The sequence below is a fragment of the Mesoplodon bidens genome, assembly GCF_964165515.1.
Source record: "Mesoplodon bidens genome assembly, chromosome: 2".
NCBI classification, from domain to species: Eukaryota; Metazoa; Chordata; class Mammalia; order Artiodactyla; family Ziphiidae; genus Mesoplodon; species Mesoplodon bidens.
In genome coordinates, this window is record NC_138177.1 from 179655793 (window position 1) to 179675987 (window position 20195).

Below are 20195 nucleotides of genomic sequence, written 5' to 3' on the forward strand. Positions count from 1 at the left end.
TGTCCATGTCCATAGTTTAAGGTTCACTCTTAGTGTTGTGCATTCTGTAGTTTTTGACAAATGTATAATGACATGTGTCTACCATTGTAATATCATACAAAGTAATTTCACTGCCCTAAATCTTCTGTGCTCATCTATTCATCCCTCCATCCCCTTGAACTCCTAGTGACCACTGATCCTTTTACTGTCTCCGTAGTTTTGCTTATTTATTTATTTATTTATTTATTTGCGCTGCATCTTAGTTGAGGCCCGTGGGCTCCTTAGTTGCGGCTCACCAGCTCCTTGGTTGCAGCACGCAAACTCTTAATTGCAGCATGCATGTGGGATGTAATTCCCCGACCAGGGATCAAACCCGTGCCTCCCACAGTGGAAGCTCAGAGCCCTAACCACTGGACCACCAGGGAAGTCCCATCCTTAGCTTTGCTTTTTCCAGAATGTCCTATAGTTGGAATCGTACAGCATGTAGCCTTTTCATATTGGCTTCTGTCACTCAGTAATGCATTTAAGTTTCCTCCGTGTCTTTTCATGGCTTGATAGCTCATTTGTGTTTAGTGCTGAGTAATATTCCATTGTCTGGATGCACCACAGTTTATTTATCCATTCACCTACTGAAGCACATCTTGGTTACTTCCAGGTTTTGGGCAGTTATGGATAAAGCTGTCGTAAACATCCGTGTGCAGGTTTTTGTGTGGACCTAAGTTTTCCACTCATTTGGGTAAATACCAAGGAGCACGATTGCTGGATCACATGATAAGCATATGTTTAGTTTTATAAGAAGCTGCCAAACTGTCTTCCAAAGTGTCTGTACCATTTTGCATTCCCTCCGGCAGTGAATGACAGTTCTGTTGTTTTACATTCTTACCCGCATTTGGTGTTACCAGTGTTTTAGAATTTGGCCATTCTAATAGGTGTGTGGTGTATCATGGTTGTTTTAATTTGCAATTCCTTAATGACATATGATGTTGAACATCTTTTCATTACTTTCTTTCCGTCTGTATATCTTTATTGATGAGGTATATGTTCACATCTTTTGCCCATTTAAAAAATTGTATTGTTTGTTTTCTTATTGTTGAGTTTTAAGAGGTTTTTTTCGTGTATTTCGGATAACAGCCCTTTATCAGACGTGTCTTTTGCAAATATTTTCTTTTAATTAGTGTTAACAGTATATCTTTCTCCATCCCTTTACTCTTTTTTTTTTTGTGGTACGCGGGCCTCTCACCGCTGTGGCCTCTCCCGCCGCGGAGCACAGGCTCCGGACGCGCAGGCTCAGCGGCCATGGCTCACGGGCCCAGCTGCTCCGCAGCATGTGGGATCTTCCTGGACTGGGGCACGAACCCGTGTCCCCTGCATTGGCAGGCGGACTCTCAACCACTGTGCCACCAGGGAAGCCCCCTACTTTTTTTTTTTTTAAGCATCCAACATCTTTTTAATAACAAGGTAGGATCTGGGGTTAGTTCTTGTAGCCACGGCTGGCCAGTCTGCCTCTGGCGTGCTCGAACTTCCGGCCCTTGGAGCGTACGTAGGGTTTGGTGTGGCTATGCGGGGTTCCTGGGGCCTTGCCAAAATGCCTGTACACCTCTCGGTCCTTCCGAGGACCAGAGAGGAGGACAGTGCCACAGCCCTTGGGGGAGTCCAGGGCCAACTGGTCGAAGGTGAGGATCTTGCCCCTGGCCTTGAGGATGAGGCTCTGGGCACAGCTGCTCACTCGAAGAGAACACACCTTCGGTTTGGGCACCTCCTGGACACACACATCATCGGTTGTAGTCCCCACCACCACAGCTGTTTTGCCTTCCCGGCCAGGAAGCTTCATCTGGATCATCTGGGAAGGGGACAGAGGTGGCCGGTTGGTGTGGCTCATGAACAACCTCTTCAGTACAATTTGATTGAAGGTCAAGTTGGTTCGTCTGGCCAGAAACCTGTACAGCTTGACCAGCAGCTTTAAGTCGGTGTCCTGGTTCTTGGGCTCCTTGCGTCGAACGTCTCGGTCCTTGTTGTGGATGTCAACTCCCATGATGGTGCCTCCTCCTTAGCCAGGTCCGGAAAGCATCCCTTTACTTTTAATCTATATGTGTCTTTATATGTAAAGTGGGTTTCTTGTAGAAAACACATAGTTGGGTCTTTTTTTTTTTTCTTTTTCTAATCTGGCAATCTCTTTTAATTGGTATATTTAGACCTTTGATGTTTAAGGCAATTGTTGATATAGTTGGTTTAATCTATCATATTTGTTACTGTTTGCTGTTTGTTGCGCTTGCTCTTTGTTCCTCTTCATGTTTTCCATGTTTTTTTGCCTTTTTTTGTGGTGTTAGTATTTTATATGACTCCATTTTCTCTCTTTTCTTAGCATATCAATTATACTTCTTTTTCTTACTTTTTTTCATGGTTACCCTGGAGTTTCCACTGGACATTTACAACTAATCTAAGTCCACTTTCAGATAACACTATTACTGCTTCGCAGGTAGGGCAAGTACCTTTTAATGACAAAATATTCCTGATTCTTCCCTCCTGTCCCTTGTATCATTGTTGTCATTGAGTCAGTTATATACGTAAGCCTTCAAGAACATATCTATGCACATAAGTATACAGTATCAAGTACATTGTTGCTGTTATTATTTTGAACAAACTTATCTGTTGGATCAATTAAGAATAAGAAAAAATAAAAATAAGAAAAATATTTTATCCTCACTTATTCATACTCCAGCGCTCTTCTTTATGTAGATCGGAGTTTCTGACATGATGTTCCTTCTTACTGGCAACAGATTCCCTCAATGTTTGTTAGAGAAAGTCTTTAATTCTTCCTCAATTTTGAAGGATAATTTTGCAGGGTACAGAATTCTAGGCTGGCTTTTTTTTTTTTTTCTCAACACTTTAAATATTTCACTTTGTTCTCTTCTTGCTTGTATGGATTCTGAGAAGTCAGATGTAATTCTGATATTTGCTCCTTGGTAGGTAAGGTATTTTTCCCCACTCTGGCTTCTTTCAAGATTTTTTCTTTAACTTTGATTTTCTGCAGTTTGACTGTGATATGCCTAGGTGTAGTTTTTGTTTGTTTTGCATTTATCCTGGTAGGTGTTCTCTGAGCTTCTTAGATCTGTGGTTTGGTGTCTGACATTCCTTTGAGGGCAGTTCTTTCATTGTTGCTTCACTCTGTTCCTTCCTTCTCCTTCAGGTATTCTCATTTATGCATATGTTATACCTCTTGTAGTTGTATAAGTTCCCACAGTTCTTGGATTTTCTGTTCTGGGTTTTTTGTTTTGTTTTGTTTTTCAGTCTCTTCTCTCTTTGCTTTTCAGTTTTGGGAGTTTCTGTTGTCATATGCTCAAGTTCAAAGAGTGTTTCCTCAGCTGTGTTCAGTCTCCTAATGAGCCCATCAGAGGCATTCTTCATTTCTGTTAGAGTTCTTGATCTCTGGCATTTCTTTTTTATTCTTTCTTAGAACTTTCATCTGTTTACATTATCCCTCTGTTCTTGCATGTTAGTTTTTCCATTAAAGCTCTTACCATATTAATCATAGTTTTGGTTTTTTTTTTAATTCCTGGTCTGATAATTCCTACTTTCCTACCATATGTGACTCTGGTTCTGATGCTTGTTCAGTCTCTTAAAAGTGTGTTTTTGCTTTTTGGTATGCCTTGTAATTTTTTTTTTGGCTTGTTTTGCCTTGTGGCTTGTGGGATCTTAGTTCCCCAACCAGGGATTGAACCCAGGCCATGGCAATGAAAGCACTGAGTCCTAACCACTGGACTGCCAGGGATCCCCTGCCTTGTAATTTTTTGTTGCAAGGTGGACATGATGTACTGGGTGGAAGGAACTGTGGTAAAGTGGCCTTCAGTGATACAGCAGTAAAGCTGTGGGAGAGTCAGTGTTCTAGAGTCCTGTGATTAGGTCCTGGGCTTTCAGTGAACCTGTGCCCTTGGTCTGTGAACTTCACCAGGGCTTCTCAGGCCCCCTCCCGTCCTTAAGTGGGACAGGATAGCTAGAGTGGATTTGTGTATTTCCCTTCCCCCAAGTAGGTTAGGCTCTGATACAACCCCAGCAGGTTAGTTAGGCTCTGGTTATATAGCTAACCTGTTAAGAAGAACAGAATGCTCTGGCTTATTTCAGAATGGTTCCTTTTCCCCTCCCTCTGCTGGAGGCACAAGGGGACTTTTCCCCTGACATTCACTGTAAGGACCTGGCAGGGCTCCTGGAGGTAAAACAAAAGTGTGGGGGACCCTGGATGACTGGGTCCCTCTGGAGGTTTTAGCCCTCAGAGTTGTCCATGGTAGCCTCCAGCAATTCATCAGTTTACAGTTTGCATTTTCCTCCCCTGGCACTGGTTTCCTGGAGGATTCTGCCCATGGGTTTCTGCTCTGGTAAGTTGTGATTCTCTGTGTAGTTCTGCTGTCTGTCTCTGCCATTTTGGGGGCAGCAGTTTGCCCTGGGACCTCCCTTCTCTGATGGATCTAAGAAGAGTTGTTGATGTTTCAGTTCAGCTTTTCCCTTGGTAGCACGGAGTGATGACTTTTTTTTCTTAATATATTAAACATTTTAAAAGTTTTATTTATTTTTGGATGCATTGGGTCTTTGTTGCTGCGCGTGGGCTTTCTCTAGTTGTGGCGAGTGGGGGCTACTCTTTGTTGCGGTGCGTGGGCTTCTCATTGCGGTGCCTTCTCGTTGCAGAGCACGGGCTCTAGGTGCGCGGGCTTCAGTAGTTGTGGCACATGGGCTCCGTAGTTGTGGCGCACGGGCTCTAGCGCGCAGGCTCAGTAGTTGTGGCGTACGGGCTTAGTTACTCCACGGCATGTGGGATCTTCCTGGACCAGGGATCGAACCCGTGTCCCCTGCATTGGCGGGCAGATTCTTAACCACTGAGCCACCAGGGAAGCCCCAGAGTGGTGACTTCTAAGCTCCTTACGTGTTGGACCAGAAACCGCGAATTCTCAACGTAACATTTTAAAGTGTGTAGGTAATTCAGTGGCATATAGTATATTCACAGTGTTGTGTAGCCACCACCCCTGGGTAGTTGCAAAACATTTTATCACCCCAAAGAAAACCTTATATCCTTTAAACAGTCACTCCTCATTCACCTCTCCCCCCAGTCCCTGGCAGCCACTCCTCTGCTTCTGTCTCTGTGGATTTAATTATTATGAATATTTCATGTAAGTGGATTTAATTATTATGAATATTTCGTGAGACCTTTTATGTATGACTTCTTACACGTAACGTAATGTTTTTGAGGTTCATCCCCATCGCAGCATGTATCAGTACTCCATTCCTTTTTATGGGTGGATAATATTCCTCGTATGTATATACCACATTTTGTTTATCCATTCATCTGTTGATGGACATTTTGGACTGTTTCCACCTATTAGCTGTCGTGAATAGCACTGTTATGAATATGCACACATGGGTAATTTTTGAGTACCTGTTTTAAATTCTTAGGGGTTTATACCTAGGAGTGGGATTATTGGGTCATATGGTAATTTTGTTTAATTTATTGAGGAACCACCAAACGGTGGCTGAACCGTTTTGCATCCCCGCCCACAAGGGGAGTTACCATCCCCTCCCCTCGCGACACCAACTTTTTATAAACCAACTTGTTCTTCATGTGATGTATTTCCAAAATCTCTCTGCCAGCCTGCCTGGTTTCTTTGTCCTTGGGTGCTCCATGGTGTAGACACCACCTTTCAGACAGGGTGGAAGGTTTAGTAGAGTTGCGCACACAGCAGCAGAGTTGGGGGGGCGTGTAGCTAGTACCCCTTGTCCAAGCCGCTCAGCTGCCCCCCTCGCACCGACTTTATTAACCTGAACCCCAGGACCCCCCACTTTGGTGCTGAACCCTAACCGGATGCCCTGCACTGGTGCAGGTGTTCACAGTCGTCTTCATTACAGTTCTTCTTGCTGCACGTGACCCGCCTCTCCATGCTGTCGGGTAGTTTTGAATCCTGACGCCACAGTTTCTCTCTGTCCATTCTAGCTTCTTGTGATTTTCAACTTTGATATAAAGGATGAAGAGCAGCAGCCAAGAATGAGCCTTTGAAAGATGACCGGAGTCTGGTCCAGGTTTCCTGGGTGCGTTATTCAGTGACCGATTGGGATGGCCATTGTAAATCCACCCACTTTTATTTCCATTCAGTTTCCATCTTGCCACTCAAAAGGAAATGAGGAGAGGCCTCCTCAAATGCCTTTTCAAGGTTTAATACACTATTGCTAGAGTTTCAAATGGGTCTTGGTAAGTAAAGTTTTTATCAAGGCACTTTGGAAATAGAAGCCGATGTTATTTTTCCAGCTTTCCTGTGACTTTCCTAATAACCCTCTGAAAAGAGAAAATGTTTAATACCTTGTTCCTGTGAATAACGTCACCAGCTCTTTGTGATTTTTCTTTCCTTCTCTAAAGGCACAGAAACCAATCTAGAATTTTTTCCATGGTCAGTGCCAGACTCATGGAAGTATACCTAAAAATGTCCATCTTCTTCCCTTTCTTGAACCAGGTTATCATCTTTCACAGATTCCTTAAATATCAACCATAGTATGGGACTTCCCTGGCGGGCCAGTGGTTAGGACTCTGCGCTTCCACTGCAGGGGGCCTGGGTTTGATCCCTGGTCGAGGAACTAGGATCCCACAAACTGTGTGGCACGGCCAAAAATAAAAAAAAAAAAAAAAAAAAAGGTCAGCCACAGTGTAGGTTCGAAATTCTCCCCCCCACCACCACCCCCGCAATTCTATCTATAAGTTTTCTCAACGTCCTGGGGTTTGAAACACCCAGAACAACTTAGGGGAATTATGTCCTTGTCGTCTTCCTTCATGTCTTCCCCAGTCTTGGACTTTAACTGTCTCATGATTATATTGATTCTGCTCTTCTTTTTTTTTTAAAATATTTATTTATTTTATTTATTTATTACGCTGCACCAGGTCTTAGCCGTGGCCCTCGGGATCTTTTAGTTGTGGCACGTGGGATCGAGTTCCCTGAGCAGGGCTCAAACCCAGGCCCCCTGCATTGGGAGCACAGAGTCTTAATCGCTGGACCACCAGGGACGTCCCGATTCTGCTCTTCTTCATGTAAATGTGCTTCTTGAGAGACTCGGTGGCAAAATAAGATTGAGCTGTTTCATTTTCTGTGTTGATCACAAAACCTTTACATTTATTTTAAATAGGGTAAGAATTCTGTGGAAAAGCATTTATCGTATTATCGTTGGTATTGTAGGAATGTAAGTTAATAAAGGAGCAAAAAATCGGGGAGCAAGAACAGGATTTTTATATTTTTGCGGTCAGCTGTCGTGGGTTTTTTAGGCAATTCTCGTCAACTTAATGACAGTACTTTGGGTAACAGCTGTTAAGGATGTTGTATTGATAGTGAATGTCAGAAGGCCTTGAACGCTGTGTGGCCTTTTCTGAACTATATATGATAAAATTTTCCATTGTATATGAAGGTCAGGAGACTAAAAAAACACAACAGAACTTGGAAATTGCCACCGGACTATTATGTTACGATTCAGGACAGCGCCCTGTCCTATTTTAATTCAAGACAAATGCGATAACGATAAGAGGAAAGAAAAGGGCAAACCCAGCCTGTATTTTCTGGTAACATAGCAAAAAAAGGAAGTTTAAGGAAATCATGACAGGTGCTTTTTTGCACAACTAGATTTCTGATTGACTTGCATTGTAAGCGTTAATTGAAAAATGGATGTGTACAAATCACCAACTTGAAATGCTCTAACAGTGGTTTGACAGTAGATTTGTTCCTGTCATGCTGCATATTTAATTCTGTAGGAAACTGCATAAAAATATATGTCCTCTGAATAACTTCCATGCACTTAAGGTGTGAACTGAGAGGTGTTAAAGGGCTCTGTTCCAAAAATATTTTCCTCCACCAGCTGGCAGGGCGCCTGCGTTTCTTACCTCAGTTTCTACTTTTGTATTAAATCATTGAAATCCTTGGCACAGTGCGAGTGTGGGTATCTCGTCATCCTTCATTTGCACCCAACTCAAACGAGTTTCTCAGACTAGCAGGCCGGTCCTCGCAGGATTGTGAGGAAGTGGGAAGCTGGAGCAGGTGAGTTTAGATTTGGTACAAATGAAGGGGTCGGGAAAAGCTGGAAGCACACACTGACGGGGGTGGCTGCGGGGTGGGGAGGGAGGCAGGTGTGTACGTTGGAACCCTGCGTGTGCAGAAAGGCAGTGGAGTGACCCGAAGATAAAGTTCCCAGTTTTGCATGGCATCACCTGTGAAAAATGCTGTCTATTACATCTCAGCGAATGAAGTCATGCATGAGATGCTTTTGCTTAAGGAGGGCTCTTGTGCTAAGACAAAACCAGTGGCCATAGGTGGTACCAGTTGTAAGGATCCTAGAAGAGTGAATCCAAAGACAGCTGCCTCCCAAAATAGCTCTCTGGGGGTGGGGTTTGGGTGGCGTAGGGGTGCGTACAGAGGGCAGGAAAGCATTTAAGAGAGCAAAAGTGGAAATTGCCCTGTTTCTCTTTAAGAGAACTCTCCGAATGCCTCTATTCATGAGCCTCGTATGATACGTTCGTTCATTGTTGGGGAGTGCAGCAGAATCTCCGGAGAACGTCCCGTTCTAAACCTCCCCAACCCCAGGTCAGTCTGACTGGCTCAGATTCCAGGGTGCAGCCCAGGAGACAAGGTCTGGAAGATGTGGCCCGCGCCCTGGTTATGGAGCACTGCTGTGGTGCATGAAGTCAGTGTATTCCTTGCCCTCTGTGGTTTGAGCTCCCCTCGTCTGTTAGGATACAGATTTTAAGAAGTTCCTCCAGTTTCCCACTTCTTCTTCCCGTCACAAAGCCGCATTCTGAGATATCTCAATAATCATGCATGAATAGTCACCACCAGCAGGAACAGAGCATGAGAAAAGCTCATAGGGCCCCCTGAACCTAACCCGAGCACCCACCTCGCTGGTCAGAGAAGATTCCCCAGGTTCCCTGGGGATGTCAGCCTGCAGACCGCCCACCTGTGGGGTATTGTGGGACTCGGGCCAGGTGCCTCCTCCATTCCCAGGGATGCTGCAGCTGAAGGCAGGGCTCCCCGCACAAGGGGCTGCAGAGTATTCATGACCAGGACCCCGGAGGAATCCTGTGAGCCCAGAGCACTTCCGCCTGGACCCCTCCCAATGCAAACACTGAGGGAGACCCCTGACCTCCCAGAAGTTTGAGGACTGTCTTCCCTGTGCATGTCGCCCATCACCTGGAACTTCTGGAGGAGTCGGGCAAGAGCTTTTGCCGTTGGAAATTGTGTTGCAGCTGAACACGAGGCTCCCACGCTGGAGTGGCTGCCGCATCATGTTTGTGACATTCAGGAGAGGCTCTCAGCACGTGGGATAGTTGTCCATGAAGCTCAGGAGACAACAATGGAACACAGGCATTACAGTTAGACCTGCGGGTTACGTTTTAGGTTGGTACCTGGCCTGTTCATGGGATGGGGTAAATCTCAATATTGAGTAAAACAGAATTTGATTAGAAAAGTAATCGATTTCACTTCTTGTTAGGGAAGTGTTTCCATTTGCTTACTAGAAAATCTGTGAATGTGATATTGTTACTTTGGAGTGTTAACTCCAACTTACTATGAGAATCAGAGTGCTAGAAAAATGAGATAATGGGCAACTGAAGGGTAGGTAGCCTCATATTTATTTATTTATTTATTTGGCCACGCCGTGCAGCATGTGGGATCTTATTAGTTCCCTGACCTGGGATCAAACTTGTGCTCCCTGCATTGGAAGCGTGGAGTCTTAACCACTGGACCACCAGGGAAGTCCCTAGGTAGCCTATTTAAATGTTAAAAAAAATTTGTTGGAGGCTGCTTTAAAATATTCACATTTTCCTGATAATTGTGAGTAAAATATGCTAAATGCCTCCCTTAATGGCTTCGGATCGGTTATTATACTGTGTTGCGGATGGTACATGTAGATCTTCGTGGACCCATTTAGAGAGCAGACCTGGAACTTGTTTAAAGAAGGATATCCTGGGCCTCCCTGGTGGCGCAGTGGTTGAGAGTCCGCCTGCCGATGCAGGGGATACGGGTTCGTGCCCCGGTCTGGGAGGATCCCACATGCCGCGGAGCGCCTGGGCCCGTGAGCCATGGCCGCTGGGCCTGCGCATCCGGAGCCTGCGCATCCGGAGCCTGTGCTCCGCAACGGGAGAGGCTACAACAGTGAGAGGCCCGCATACCGCAAAAAGAAAAAAAAAAAAAAAAAAAAAAAAAAAAAAAGAAGGATATCCTTATTCTATTGCCTATCCATCCATCTGCCCATCTGCCCGTCCACCCACCCAGTTTCCTTTTCATCTTTCTCATAACAGTGAAGTAAGAATGTTTAATTATGTAACCTCCTGACTAGTGTAACAAAGATGCTCTCTGTAAAATTAATTAGGGGAACAAGATGGAAGCAGCCCTCTTGGAAGTTATTTTTTTTATTATTCTCAATAAAAGCGTAAGGCTTCTGTCTTTATCACTTGGGCTTTTCACCATTATTCAAAGCATACTCTATCATTTCAGCTTCAAATTAACTTCTTTATTACACTCAGCCTCTCTGTGTCACTAGCCTTTACTTTCTTTAGAAATGCGGCAAGTGTCTTTCCTAATTTGTGTTTCTTCCTTGGTTCTCTCCTGAGGTCATGTGAGGATGTCTCCATGAGCTATTAAGATATTACTGCTGAAGACTGTGAAATACAAGTACAATTTGAGAACCACAAGCATAAAAGAAATGTAGTTTTATGGTTGGATTTCCAGTTACATCCAGGTGCTAGGTGAAGACACCAGGTTTCCGAGGGTCAGCTAATAGAGATTTCACTGTGTTTGGGAATAGTGATTCTTACCTGGACTGGTGTCAGCAGTCATATGAAGCCCCTAAAACCTCCCGCCATGTGCCACGTGTGTTTTCGCATTTTTACCTTGGGAGGGGGTTCGTGGCTTTCATTAGATTCTCAGAAGAGTCCATGATCTGAAAAGGTCCTGAACGTTGTTTTAGGAGGACCTGCTCTTTACTAACAGACCTTCAGTTATTTGTCTCTTAGGTGTGTGGGGATGCTATGTTTAAGCCAGATTTAATATCAGAAATTCCACTTGGCTATTTTTTTTTTTGGGGGGTTTTTTTTTTGCGGTATGCAGGCCTCTCACTGTTGTGGCCTCTCCCGTTGCGGAGCACAGGCTCCGGACGCGCAGGCTCAGCGGCCATGGCTCACGGGCCCAGCCGCTCCGCGGCATATGGGATCCTCCCGGACCGGGGCACGAACCCGTATCCCCTGCATCGGCAGGCGGACTCTCAACCACTGCGCCACCAGGGAGGCCCACTTGGCTATTTTTAATCCTAATTTTTTAAAAGCACATTTGAGATCATCACACCCTGATTGCTCAAAAACAGCATTGTGACTGTTGCTGTCTCCTGCCCCATTGTGTAGCTACATCTTTTAGGAAATCAGTCTCAGTGGTGAGTAAAATTGAGCGTATACAGTGCCCAGCACATAGTCAGTGCTCAGGAAATAAGTGTTGTATTTGATGTTGAATCTACAAAACTAGATATATTCAAGCCAGTAGAATTTTCAGGTCAAAACAGAAGCAAATTGAAATATATTGATGAAAAAAATTTTTAATGACAGACTCAGTAAACATCTACAAATACACAGTAAAAGTCCTCTGTACAACATCAGCAAATCAAATCCAACAGTATATCAATACAAAAAAAATTATACACCATGACCAAATGTGCACAAGGCTGTTTCAGCATTAAAAACTCAGTAATCCACCATATCAACAGGTTAAAAAAAATCATGACCATATAAATCAATGCAGAAATAGCATTTGACAAAATCCAACACTCGTTCATGGTAAAAACTCCAGCAAGTGAGGAATAGAGGGGAACTCTCTCAACCTGATAACATCTACAAAAAAACCTACTTAATAAACATACTTAATGGTGAAACAAAAATTGGGAGGTTGTGGAAACCATTAAAGCTTTATTGTTTGAGGGTGATCAATGGTTTAAAGTTTTTTTCTTTCATAGCAGTCAAATTCATGATGAAATATCACAGACAGAGAGATGTATTGAGTTAAATTATTTGATATACGAAAACAGATTAGTATGAATCCTGACTGGATATTTGATGATATTAAGTAATTACTGTGAATTTTTAGGTGAGAGTGCCATTATGGTTGGTTTTCAAAAGAGTCATCTTTTAGAGATGTATGTTGAAGTATTGAGGGGTGAAGTTATATCATGTCTGGGATATGTGTCAGAATATTTGAAATTGGTGATAGGAATGGGAGTGTATAAATCAAACGAGATTGGCCCTTTGTTGATAATTGTAGTGGTTGAATCATGGTTCCATGGGGCTCATTATTCTAGTCTGTCTACTTTTATATCTTACATAATATAAAAAGATAAAATTACATGATATAGAACTTGTTTCGCCTCACTCATTAGGATGGCTGCTATCAAAAACCAGAAGGTAACAAGTGTTGGTGAGTATGTGGAGAAATTGGAACCTGTGCACTGCTGGTGGGAATGTAAACTGATGCAGCCACTATGGAAAACAGGATGGCAGTTCCTCAGAATATTAAAAACAGAGTTACTGTATGATCCATCAATCCCACTTCCGAGTATGTAGCCAGAAAAATTGAAAGCAGGGTCTCGATACTTGTACACACATGTTCATGACAGCATTATTCACAATAGCCAAAAGATGGCAGCAACCCAAGTGTCCATTGATGGATGAATGGATAAACAAAGTGTGGTATATACATACAGTGGAATATTATTCAGCCTTAAAAAGGAAGGGAATTCTGACACATGCTGTAACATCCGTGAACCTCGAGGACATTATGCTGATTGAAATAAATCAGTCATAAAAGGACAAGTATCTGATTATGTGAGATCCCTAGAGTAGTCAAGTTCATAAGAGACAGAAAGTAGGCTGGTGTTTGCTGGGGGCTGGAATGAGGAGGATGGAGAACCATTGTTTAATGGGGACAGAGTTCCAGTTTTGCAGGCTGAAAACAGTTCTGGAGATGAATGTACTTAATGCCATCGAGCGGTACACTTAAAAAGGTTAAGATGGTAAATTTTAAGTTGTGTACTTTACAGCAATTTTAAAAATTTGGAATTTGGAGGAATAAATAGAAGGCTCCCTTTCAGCTTGGAAAAGTTGGAATTGTAGAAAATGTAATTTTGCTCCCTGTGAATGAATTCTTTTGCAGCATGTACTTAAAACGTATCAACCATAACATAAGCTCTACGGGGGGCAGGGAGTGTTCTCTTCGCTATTATTTCCTCAGCACTTAGAAGACTACCTGGGGCTCAATAAAGATGGATGGATGGGATGACGGATGGGTGGATGGTGCATAGCTGGATGATGGATGGATGGATTGTGGATGGGTGGATGATGGATGGATGGATGGTGGATGGATGGATGGTGGATGGATGGACTATGGATGGATGAACAGTGGATGGATGGATGATGGATGGGTGGACGGTGGACAGATGGGTGATGGATGGATGGACGGTGGACGGGTGGGTGATGGATGGATGGACGGTGGATGGATGGATGATGGATGGATGGATGGTGAATGGATGAACGATGGATGGATGGTGAATGGATGAACGATGGATGGATGGTGGATGGATGGACTGTGGATGGATGGATGATGGATGGGTGGACGGTGGACAGATGGGTGATGGATGGATGGACGGTGGACGGGTGGGTGATGGATGGATGGATGGTGGATGGATGGATGGTGAATGGATGAACGATGGATGGATGGTGGATGGATGGATGATGGATGGGTGGACGGTGGACAGATGGGTGATGGATGGATGGATGGTGGACGGGTGGGTGATGGATGGATGGACTGTGGATAGAAGGAAGGGAAAAGAAAGAAGCGCCTTTTGCTGGGTTCTCCCCAGCCTGTCGTCTCTCAGTCCAGGATGGGAAGAGCTGTCCCATCAGCCATGTGCTATGGAAGCCTAGACACCAAACCACAGTCTGGGGTCAGCCCCTTCAGCCATTTACTGTTTCTTATCTTGTCCTGACGTCTTTTACTGATTTCTCTGATTCCATTCTTGCCCCCTCCTGTCACCTCCACCCTGAGGCAGGCGGTCTTCCCTCAGGCGCCCCATCAGGTCTCTCCTTTGCTTCCATCTGCATTGGCTCCCCCCGTTCACATTGATGTAATACGCATACATTATAAAATTATAAAATACACAAATTATAAAAAATAATTCAGATTATTTTTGAAGTCCTCAAATGATTTTAATGTGGAAGACCTTGGTTTTCCTTAAGGTGGTGGGTCTAAGTCTGTGGCTCCAGGGCAGCTGGCGAGGGCGTTTGCATTTTGAACTTGGGAGAAGGGCACCCAGGCTCCTCCCTGTTCACTCTTCCTTACTCTTTGGTCTCACCTAGTGACACGCATCCTGTTCCCTGACACGTGGAACTGCGGGTACCACGGGCAGGTCACCAGCCTCCTCTCGTAAAATGGCACCGCTTAGCACGTAGGGCTGCATGTTCATGGTAGGTGAAATGTGAATAAACACAAGCAACGTTTCACTGTACCATTAAAAAGGTTGTTCGTTTGCTTAATTTAAGGATTTATTTTACACTGAAATGTGATTTTATTTTAAAAATGAATTTCATATTGATGTAATATACAAATTATAAAAAATAATTCAAAATGATTTTTGAAGTGCTCAAATGATTTTAATGTGGAAAACCTTGGTTTTCCTTAAGGTGGTGGATCTAAGTCAATGGCTCTAGGGCAGCTGGAGAGGGTGTTTGCCCCCAGTGGAGTCTTGGCAGAGTCTGGAGACATTTTTGGTTGTCACAGCTGGGGAGGTGCTACTGGCATCTAGTGGATAGAGACCAGGGATTCTGCTAACCATCCTACAGTGCACAGGATGGGCCACACCTAAAAATTATCTGGCTCAGAATATCAGCAGTGCTGAGGTTGAGAAACCCTGATCTAAACAACATCTAATGCGTATAGATTTTTCCAACACTTTGATATTAAATTTATTTGGGATTGTGATGAAGAGGCCCTTAAGACTGCTGACAGAATTTGTCTAGAGATTCTTTGGACATGTTCAGTTTTAATTATTTATTTATTTAAAAAATATTTTATTGGAGTATAGTTGATTTACACTGTTCTGTTTCTGTTGTACAGCAAAGTAAATCAGTTATACATATATCCTCTCTTTTTTTTTTTTTTTTTTTTTTTTTTTTTTGCGGTACGCGGGCCTCTCACTGTTGTAGCCTCTCCCGTTGCGGAGCACAGGCTCCGGACGTGCAGGCTCAGCGGCCATGGCTCACGGGACCAGCTGCTCCGCGGCATGTGGGATCTTCCCGGACCGGGGCACGAACCTGTGTCCCCTGCATTGGCAGGCGGACTCTCAACCACTGTGCCACCAGGGAAGCCCCATATATCTGCTCTTTTTAAAATTCTTTTCCCACATAGGTCATTACAGAGTATTGAGTAGAGTTCCCTGTGCTATACAGTAGGTCCTTATTATCTATTTTTTTTTTTTTTTTTTTTTTGTGGTACGCGGGCCTCTCACTGCTGTGGCCTCTCCCACTGTGGAGCACACGCTCCAGACGCACAGGCTCAGCGACCATGGCTCACGGGCCCAGCCGCTCCGCAGCACGTGGGATCTTCCCGGACCGGGGCACGAACCCGTGTCCCCTGCATCGGCAGGTGGACTCCCAACCACTGCACCACCAGGGAAGCCCCTTATTATCTATTTTATATATAGTAGTGTGCATATGTCAATCCCAATCTTCCAATTTATTCCCCTCCCCCATTTCCCCCCGGTAACCATAAGTTTGTTTTTACATCTGTGACTCTATTTCTGTTTTGTAAATAAGTTCATTTGTACCATTTTTTTAGATTCCACATATAAGTACATGTCAAATATCATGTCAAAGACATGTCAAATATGTCAAAGACAAGATATTTGTCTTTGACTTACTTCACTCAGCATGACAGTCTCTGGGTCCATCCATGTTGCTGTAAATGGCATTATTTCGTTCTTTTTTTATGGCTGAGTAATATTCCATTGTATATATACACCACATCTTCTTTATTCATTCTTTCAGTGGACATTTAGGTTGCTTCCATGTCCTGGCTATTGTAAATAGTGCTGCAATGAACATTGGGGTGCATATATCTTTTCAGATTACGGTTTTCTCCAGGGATGTATTCAGTTTTAGAAAAAATTAAGAGTAATACAAAATATATTTTACAAAGTCAGAGGAAACTAATGCTGTATTAGCTAAAACCATTACCAGGAATAACCTCAGATGAAAAGGAGAGCTGTGTATAAATTTCATGTAGTGTAACTTTGGTTGATTAAAAAGTTTCCTTTTTTGTTAAAAAAAAAAAGCCAGGTTTTTTTGGTTTGCTTTTTGTTTTACACTTAACAGTATCACTCTGTATAATGCTACTTCTCTCTTTTCTTCTGCCAAATAAAGAGGGTAAAATGAGGCCAATGCAGGGTCTGAGGCTGTAGGGATTTCCTTTTGCTGTAGGTTGTATTCAGAAAGATGATGATAGGGAGGTCGTCATGGAAACACCTCCTGAGTCTCCTAAACTCTGGTCTTTCTGCCCTCACAGTTATTTCTAAAACATAGCTATTGCTTATGATTAACTTATCAACAAGTATTTGTTGAACGCCCATGTGTCAAGCATAGAGTGGGCCCTTTGCTTACCTCATTTATAATCCTCCAAACAAGGTTATGGAAGGTGGTCTCATCCCCTATTTAGGATGAAGAAGTAGGCACAGGATGGTTAAATAATCTGCCCCTAGTTACAGAGGGAGTGAGAAACAGAATTTATTCATTAACTAAGTTCCGTCTGATCCCAAAGTTCCTGCCTTTTCTACCAGACCACATTGTTTATAGCTTTTAACAGCTTCTTACTGTCTAAAGAATTGAGAGAGCTCATTGGTGTAGCACAGAAGAGGGATGCTCCCCATGTTACCCTAAAATCACAGACCAAGCCCCCGTCCAGCTGCACCTCCTTATACGCTTAGAGCCATGCGTTCATCACAGTCTTGCTAGTCCCAGAATGAGCCACATCTTTCTCTACCTTTCTACCTTATATGTATTTTTTATATAACTATTTTTAAATCGAAGTTTAGTTAATTTACAATGTTGTGTTAGTTTCAGGTATACAGCAAAGTGATTCAGTTATATATACATATATATGTGTGTGTGTATATATATATGTGTATGTTCTTTTTCAGATTCTTTTCCATTATAAGTTATTACAAGATATTGAATATAGTTCCCTGTGCTATATAGTAGGTCCTTGTTGTTTATCTATTTTATATATAGTAGTGTGTATCTGTTAATCCCAAGCTCCTAATTTATCCCTCCCCTCTTTCCCCTTTGGTGTAACCATAAGTTTGTTTTCTATGTCTGTGAGTCTATTTCTGTTTTATAAATAAGTTCATTTGTATAGTTTTTTAAGATTCCACATATAAGCGATAGCATATGATACTTGTCTTTGTCTGACTCCCTTCACTTAATATGATAATCTCTAGGTTCATCTATGTTGCTGCAATTGGCATTATTTCATTCTTTTTTATGGCTGAGTAATATTCCATTGTATATATACACCACATCTTCTGTATCCATTCACATATCCATGGACATTTAGGTTGCTTCCATGTCTTGGCTATTGTAAATAGTGGCCCTGTGAACATCGATATGCCTGTATCTTTTCGGATTACAGTTTTCTCCGGATATATGCCCAGGAGTGGGATTGCTGGATCATATGGCAACTCTCTTTTTAGCTTTTTAAGAAACGCTTATATGTATTCTTATTCTGTTTAAAATACTCCCTCACAGCTGAGAAACCTCACTTACCCTTTTAAGGATGTCCCTGGGGCTGTCTCCACTTGGACTTCCGGCAGTCCCTAGAGTTGACCTCAGAAATTTCCAGCGCTCTTTCCAGACACATAGAATGGCACTTCCCCACTCTGGGGAATTTGGGTGAGGCCGTGTGACTAGTTCTGGCCATGAATTAGGAGCAAAAGTGACTTGTGTCCCTTTTGGGTGGAAGGTTCAGCTCCCACTGGGAGACCCTCCAGAGCTCTCTCTTTCCCTCTGGCAAGGGGCGTGGCCACATTTGGGATGGTGGCTCCTTGGTCATCTTGGTCCCTGCTGATTGATGAAGTTCCTGGCACACCTCATAACCCCTTAGTTGTAGCCACATCATTTAGAACGTAGACGGTCTTTGACATGATTGTGTTCTCCAAAGATTGTGCCTTGATGCCCCAAGAGCCCAGCACCTTGCCGTGTGCTTATGCATAGCAGGTGTTCAGGGAAGATCTCTTGGAACAAACTCCAAGGCAGTGGTGATGTGAAGCTGAAAGGACCTTTGATGTTAAGCTGCTTTGAAAAATCAGGGATGGTCTGATCTAAATAAGAGTATTCAACCGGTACAGTACTGAGAGAGTCCCAGAGAATGTATGCCTTTTTATATTTTGCTTTTGCGCCCTATGAATATTTTATTATAGTTTTCGAGAAAAAAATCAGCTGGAGATTTTATATGTATATAATTTAAGACACTTTTCTATACATATCATCTTTAACAAAGGGCCTGCTAACTCAGGTTACATTCTGCTCCTTTGGTAAGTAAAGAGCTAGATTTTTAATCAAAGTCTGGTAATTTGCAGCATGGAATCGGAGGCACCTGTCGCCACCTAGTGTCAGTGTTCCTTAATTGCAGATTGAGGTTAAACACTGAATCTGCAAACAAAACATGGAACAGCATCTAAGATATACCAGCAAAATGCCTATAATCCCTTAAAACGAAGTCACCTGTCATTATTTATTATGATATAAATATTGGCCCGATATGACCAAGCTAAGTGTTCTGGAATGCGGAGGGGCAAACTGGATTGATGTCAACGCCACTGCACACAGGCTTTGGAACCACCTTGCCTGAGTCTATGATTTGTGTGTCCTGGGTAAGGGGCCATCCTCTCTTTAGTCCAGAGAGTTGGGATGTACTTAGGGAGATGAAAGTTTTATATTTCAAGTTAATCCTGAAATTGACTCATGTTCTTTTCATTTTGATTTTTAAATTGGTGGCAATTTCTAATGATTAAAGTCTACCATAGCCACCGAAACTAGCCGTGTCTTAAAATGATAGGTGTGTTCCCCAGGTATAGCCTACATTTATAGGGTTGATTGCTAGCCTTGTTAATTTGACAGGGATGCAATGAATCTGTAGACTGCCTTGGATAGTAGAGTCATTTTGACAATATTGAATCCTCCAATCCAAGAACGTGGTATGTCTCTCCATCTTGTTTGTGTCATCTTCAATTTCTTTCATCAGTGTCTTTTAGTTTTCTGAGTACAGGTCTTTTGCCTCCTTCGGTAGGTTTATTCCTAGGTATTTTATTCTTTTTGATGCAATGGTAAATGGGAGTGTTTCCTTAATTTCTCTTTCTGTTCTTTTGTTGTTAGTGTATAGAAATGCAACAGATTTCTGTGTATTAATTTTGTATCCAGCAACTTTACCAAATTCATTGGTGAGCTCTAGTAGTTTTCTGGTAGCGTCTTCAGGATTTTCTATGTGTAGTATCATGTCATCTGCAAACAGTGACAGTGTTACTTCTTTTCCAATTTGGATTCCTTTTATTACTTTTTCTTCTTTGATTGCCGAGGCTAGGACTTCCAAAGCTATGTTGAATGATAGTGGTGAGAGTGGACATCCTTGTCTTGTTCCTGATCTTAGTGGAAATGCTTTCAGTTTTTCACCATTGAGTACGACGTTTGCTGTGGGTTTGTCATATATGGCCTTTATTATGTGGCGGTAGGTTCCCTCTATGCCCACTTTCTGGAGAGGTGTTTTTTTTTTAAATTTATTTTTATTTTTATTTATTTTTGGCTGTGTTGGGTCTTCACTGCTGTGCGCGGGCTTTCTCTCGTTGTGGCGAGTGGGGGCTACTTTTTGTTGCGGTGCACAGGCTTCATTGTGGTGGCTTCTCTTGTTGCGGAGCACGGGCTCTAGGCGTGCAGGCTTCAGTAGTTGTGGCACGCAGGCTCAGTAGTGGTGGCTCGCGGGCTCTAGAGCGCAGGCTCAGTAGTTGTGGCGCACGGGCTTAGTTGCTCCGCGGCATGTGGGATCTTCCCGGACCAGGGCTCGAACCCGCGTCCCCCTGCACTGGCAGGCAGATTCTTCACCACTGCACCACCAGGGAAGCCCTGTGGA

At 43.2% G+C, this 20195-nt stretch overlaps 2 protein-coding genes across 3 annotated transcripts in view; one reads left to right on the forward strand and one right to left on the reverse strand.

Moving 5' to 3' along the window:
- CLSTN1 (calsyntenin 1) overlaps positions 1–20195 on the forward strand; it is an 80261-nt gene that overhangs the window by 15124 nt on the left and 44942 nt on the right. The gene's annotated exons all lie outside the window — the stretch shown is intronic.
- On the reverse strand, positions 1397–2026 carry LOC308613093 (large ribosomal subunit protein eL18-like). Its single transcript, XM_081226072.1, has one exon. The coding sequence runs from the start codon at positions 2009–2011 to the stop codon at positions 1451–1453; it is 561 nt and encodes a 186-aa protein (XP_081082198.1). The 5' UTR covers positions 2012–2026; the 3' UTR covers positions 1397–1450.

Coding starts and splice junctions, on each gene's coding strand:
- LOC308613093 (XM_081226072.1), bottom strand. CDS start 2,011: ATGGGAGTTGACATCCACAACAAGGACCGAGACGTTCGACGCAAGGAG.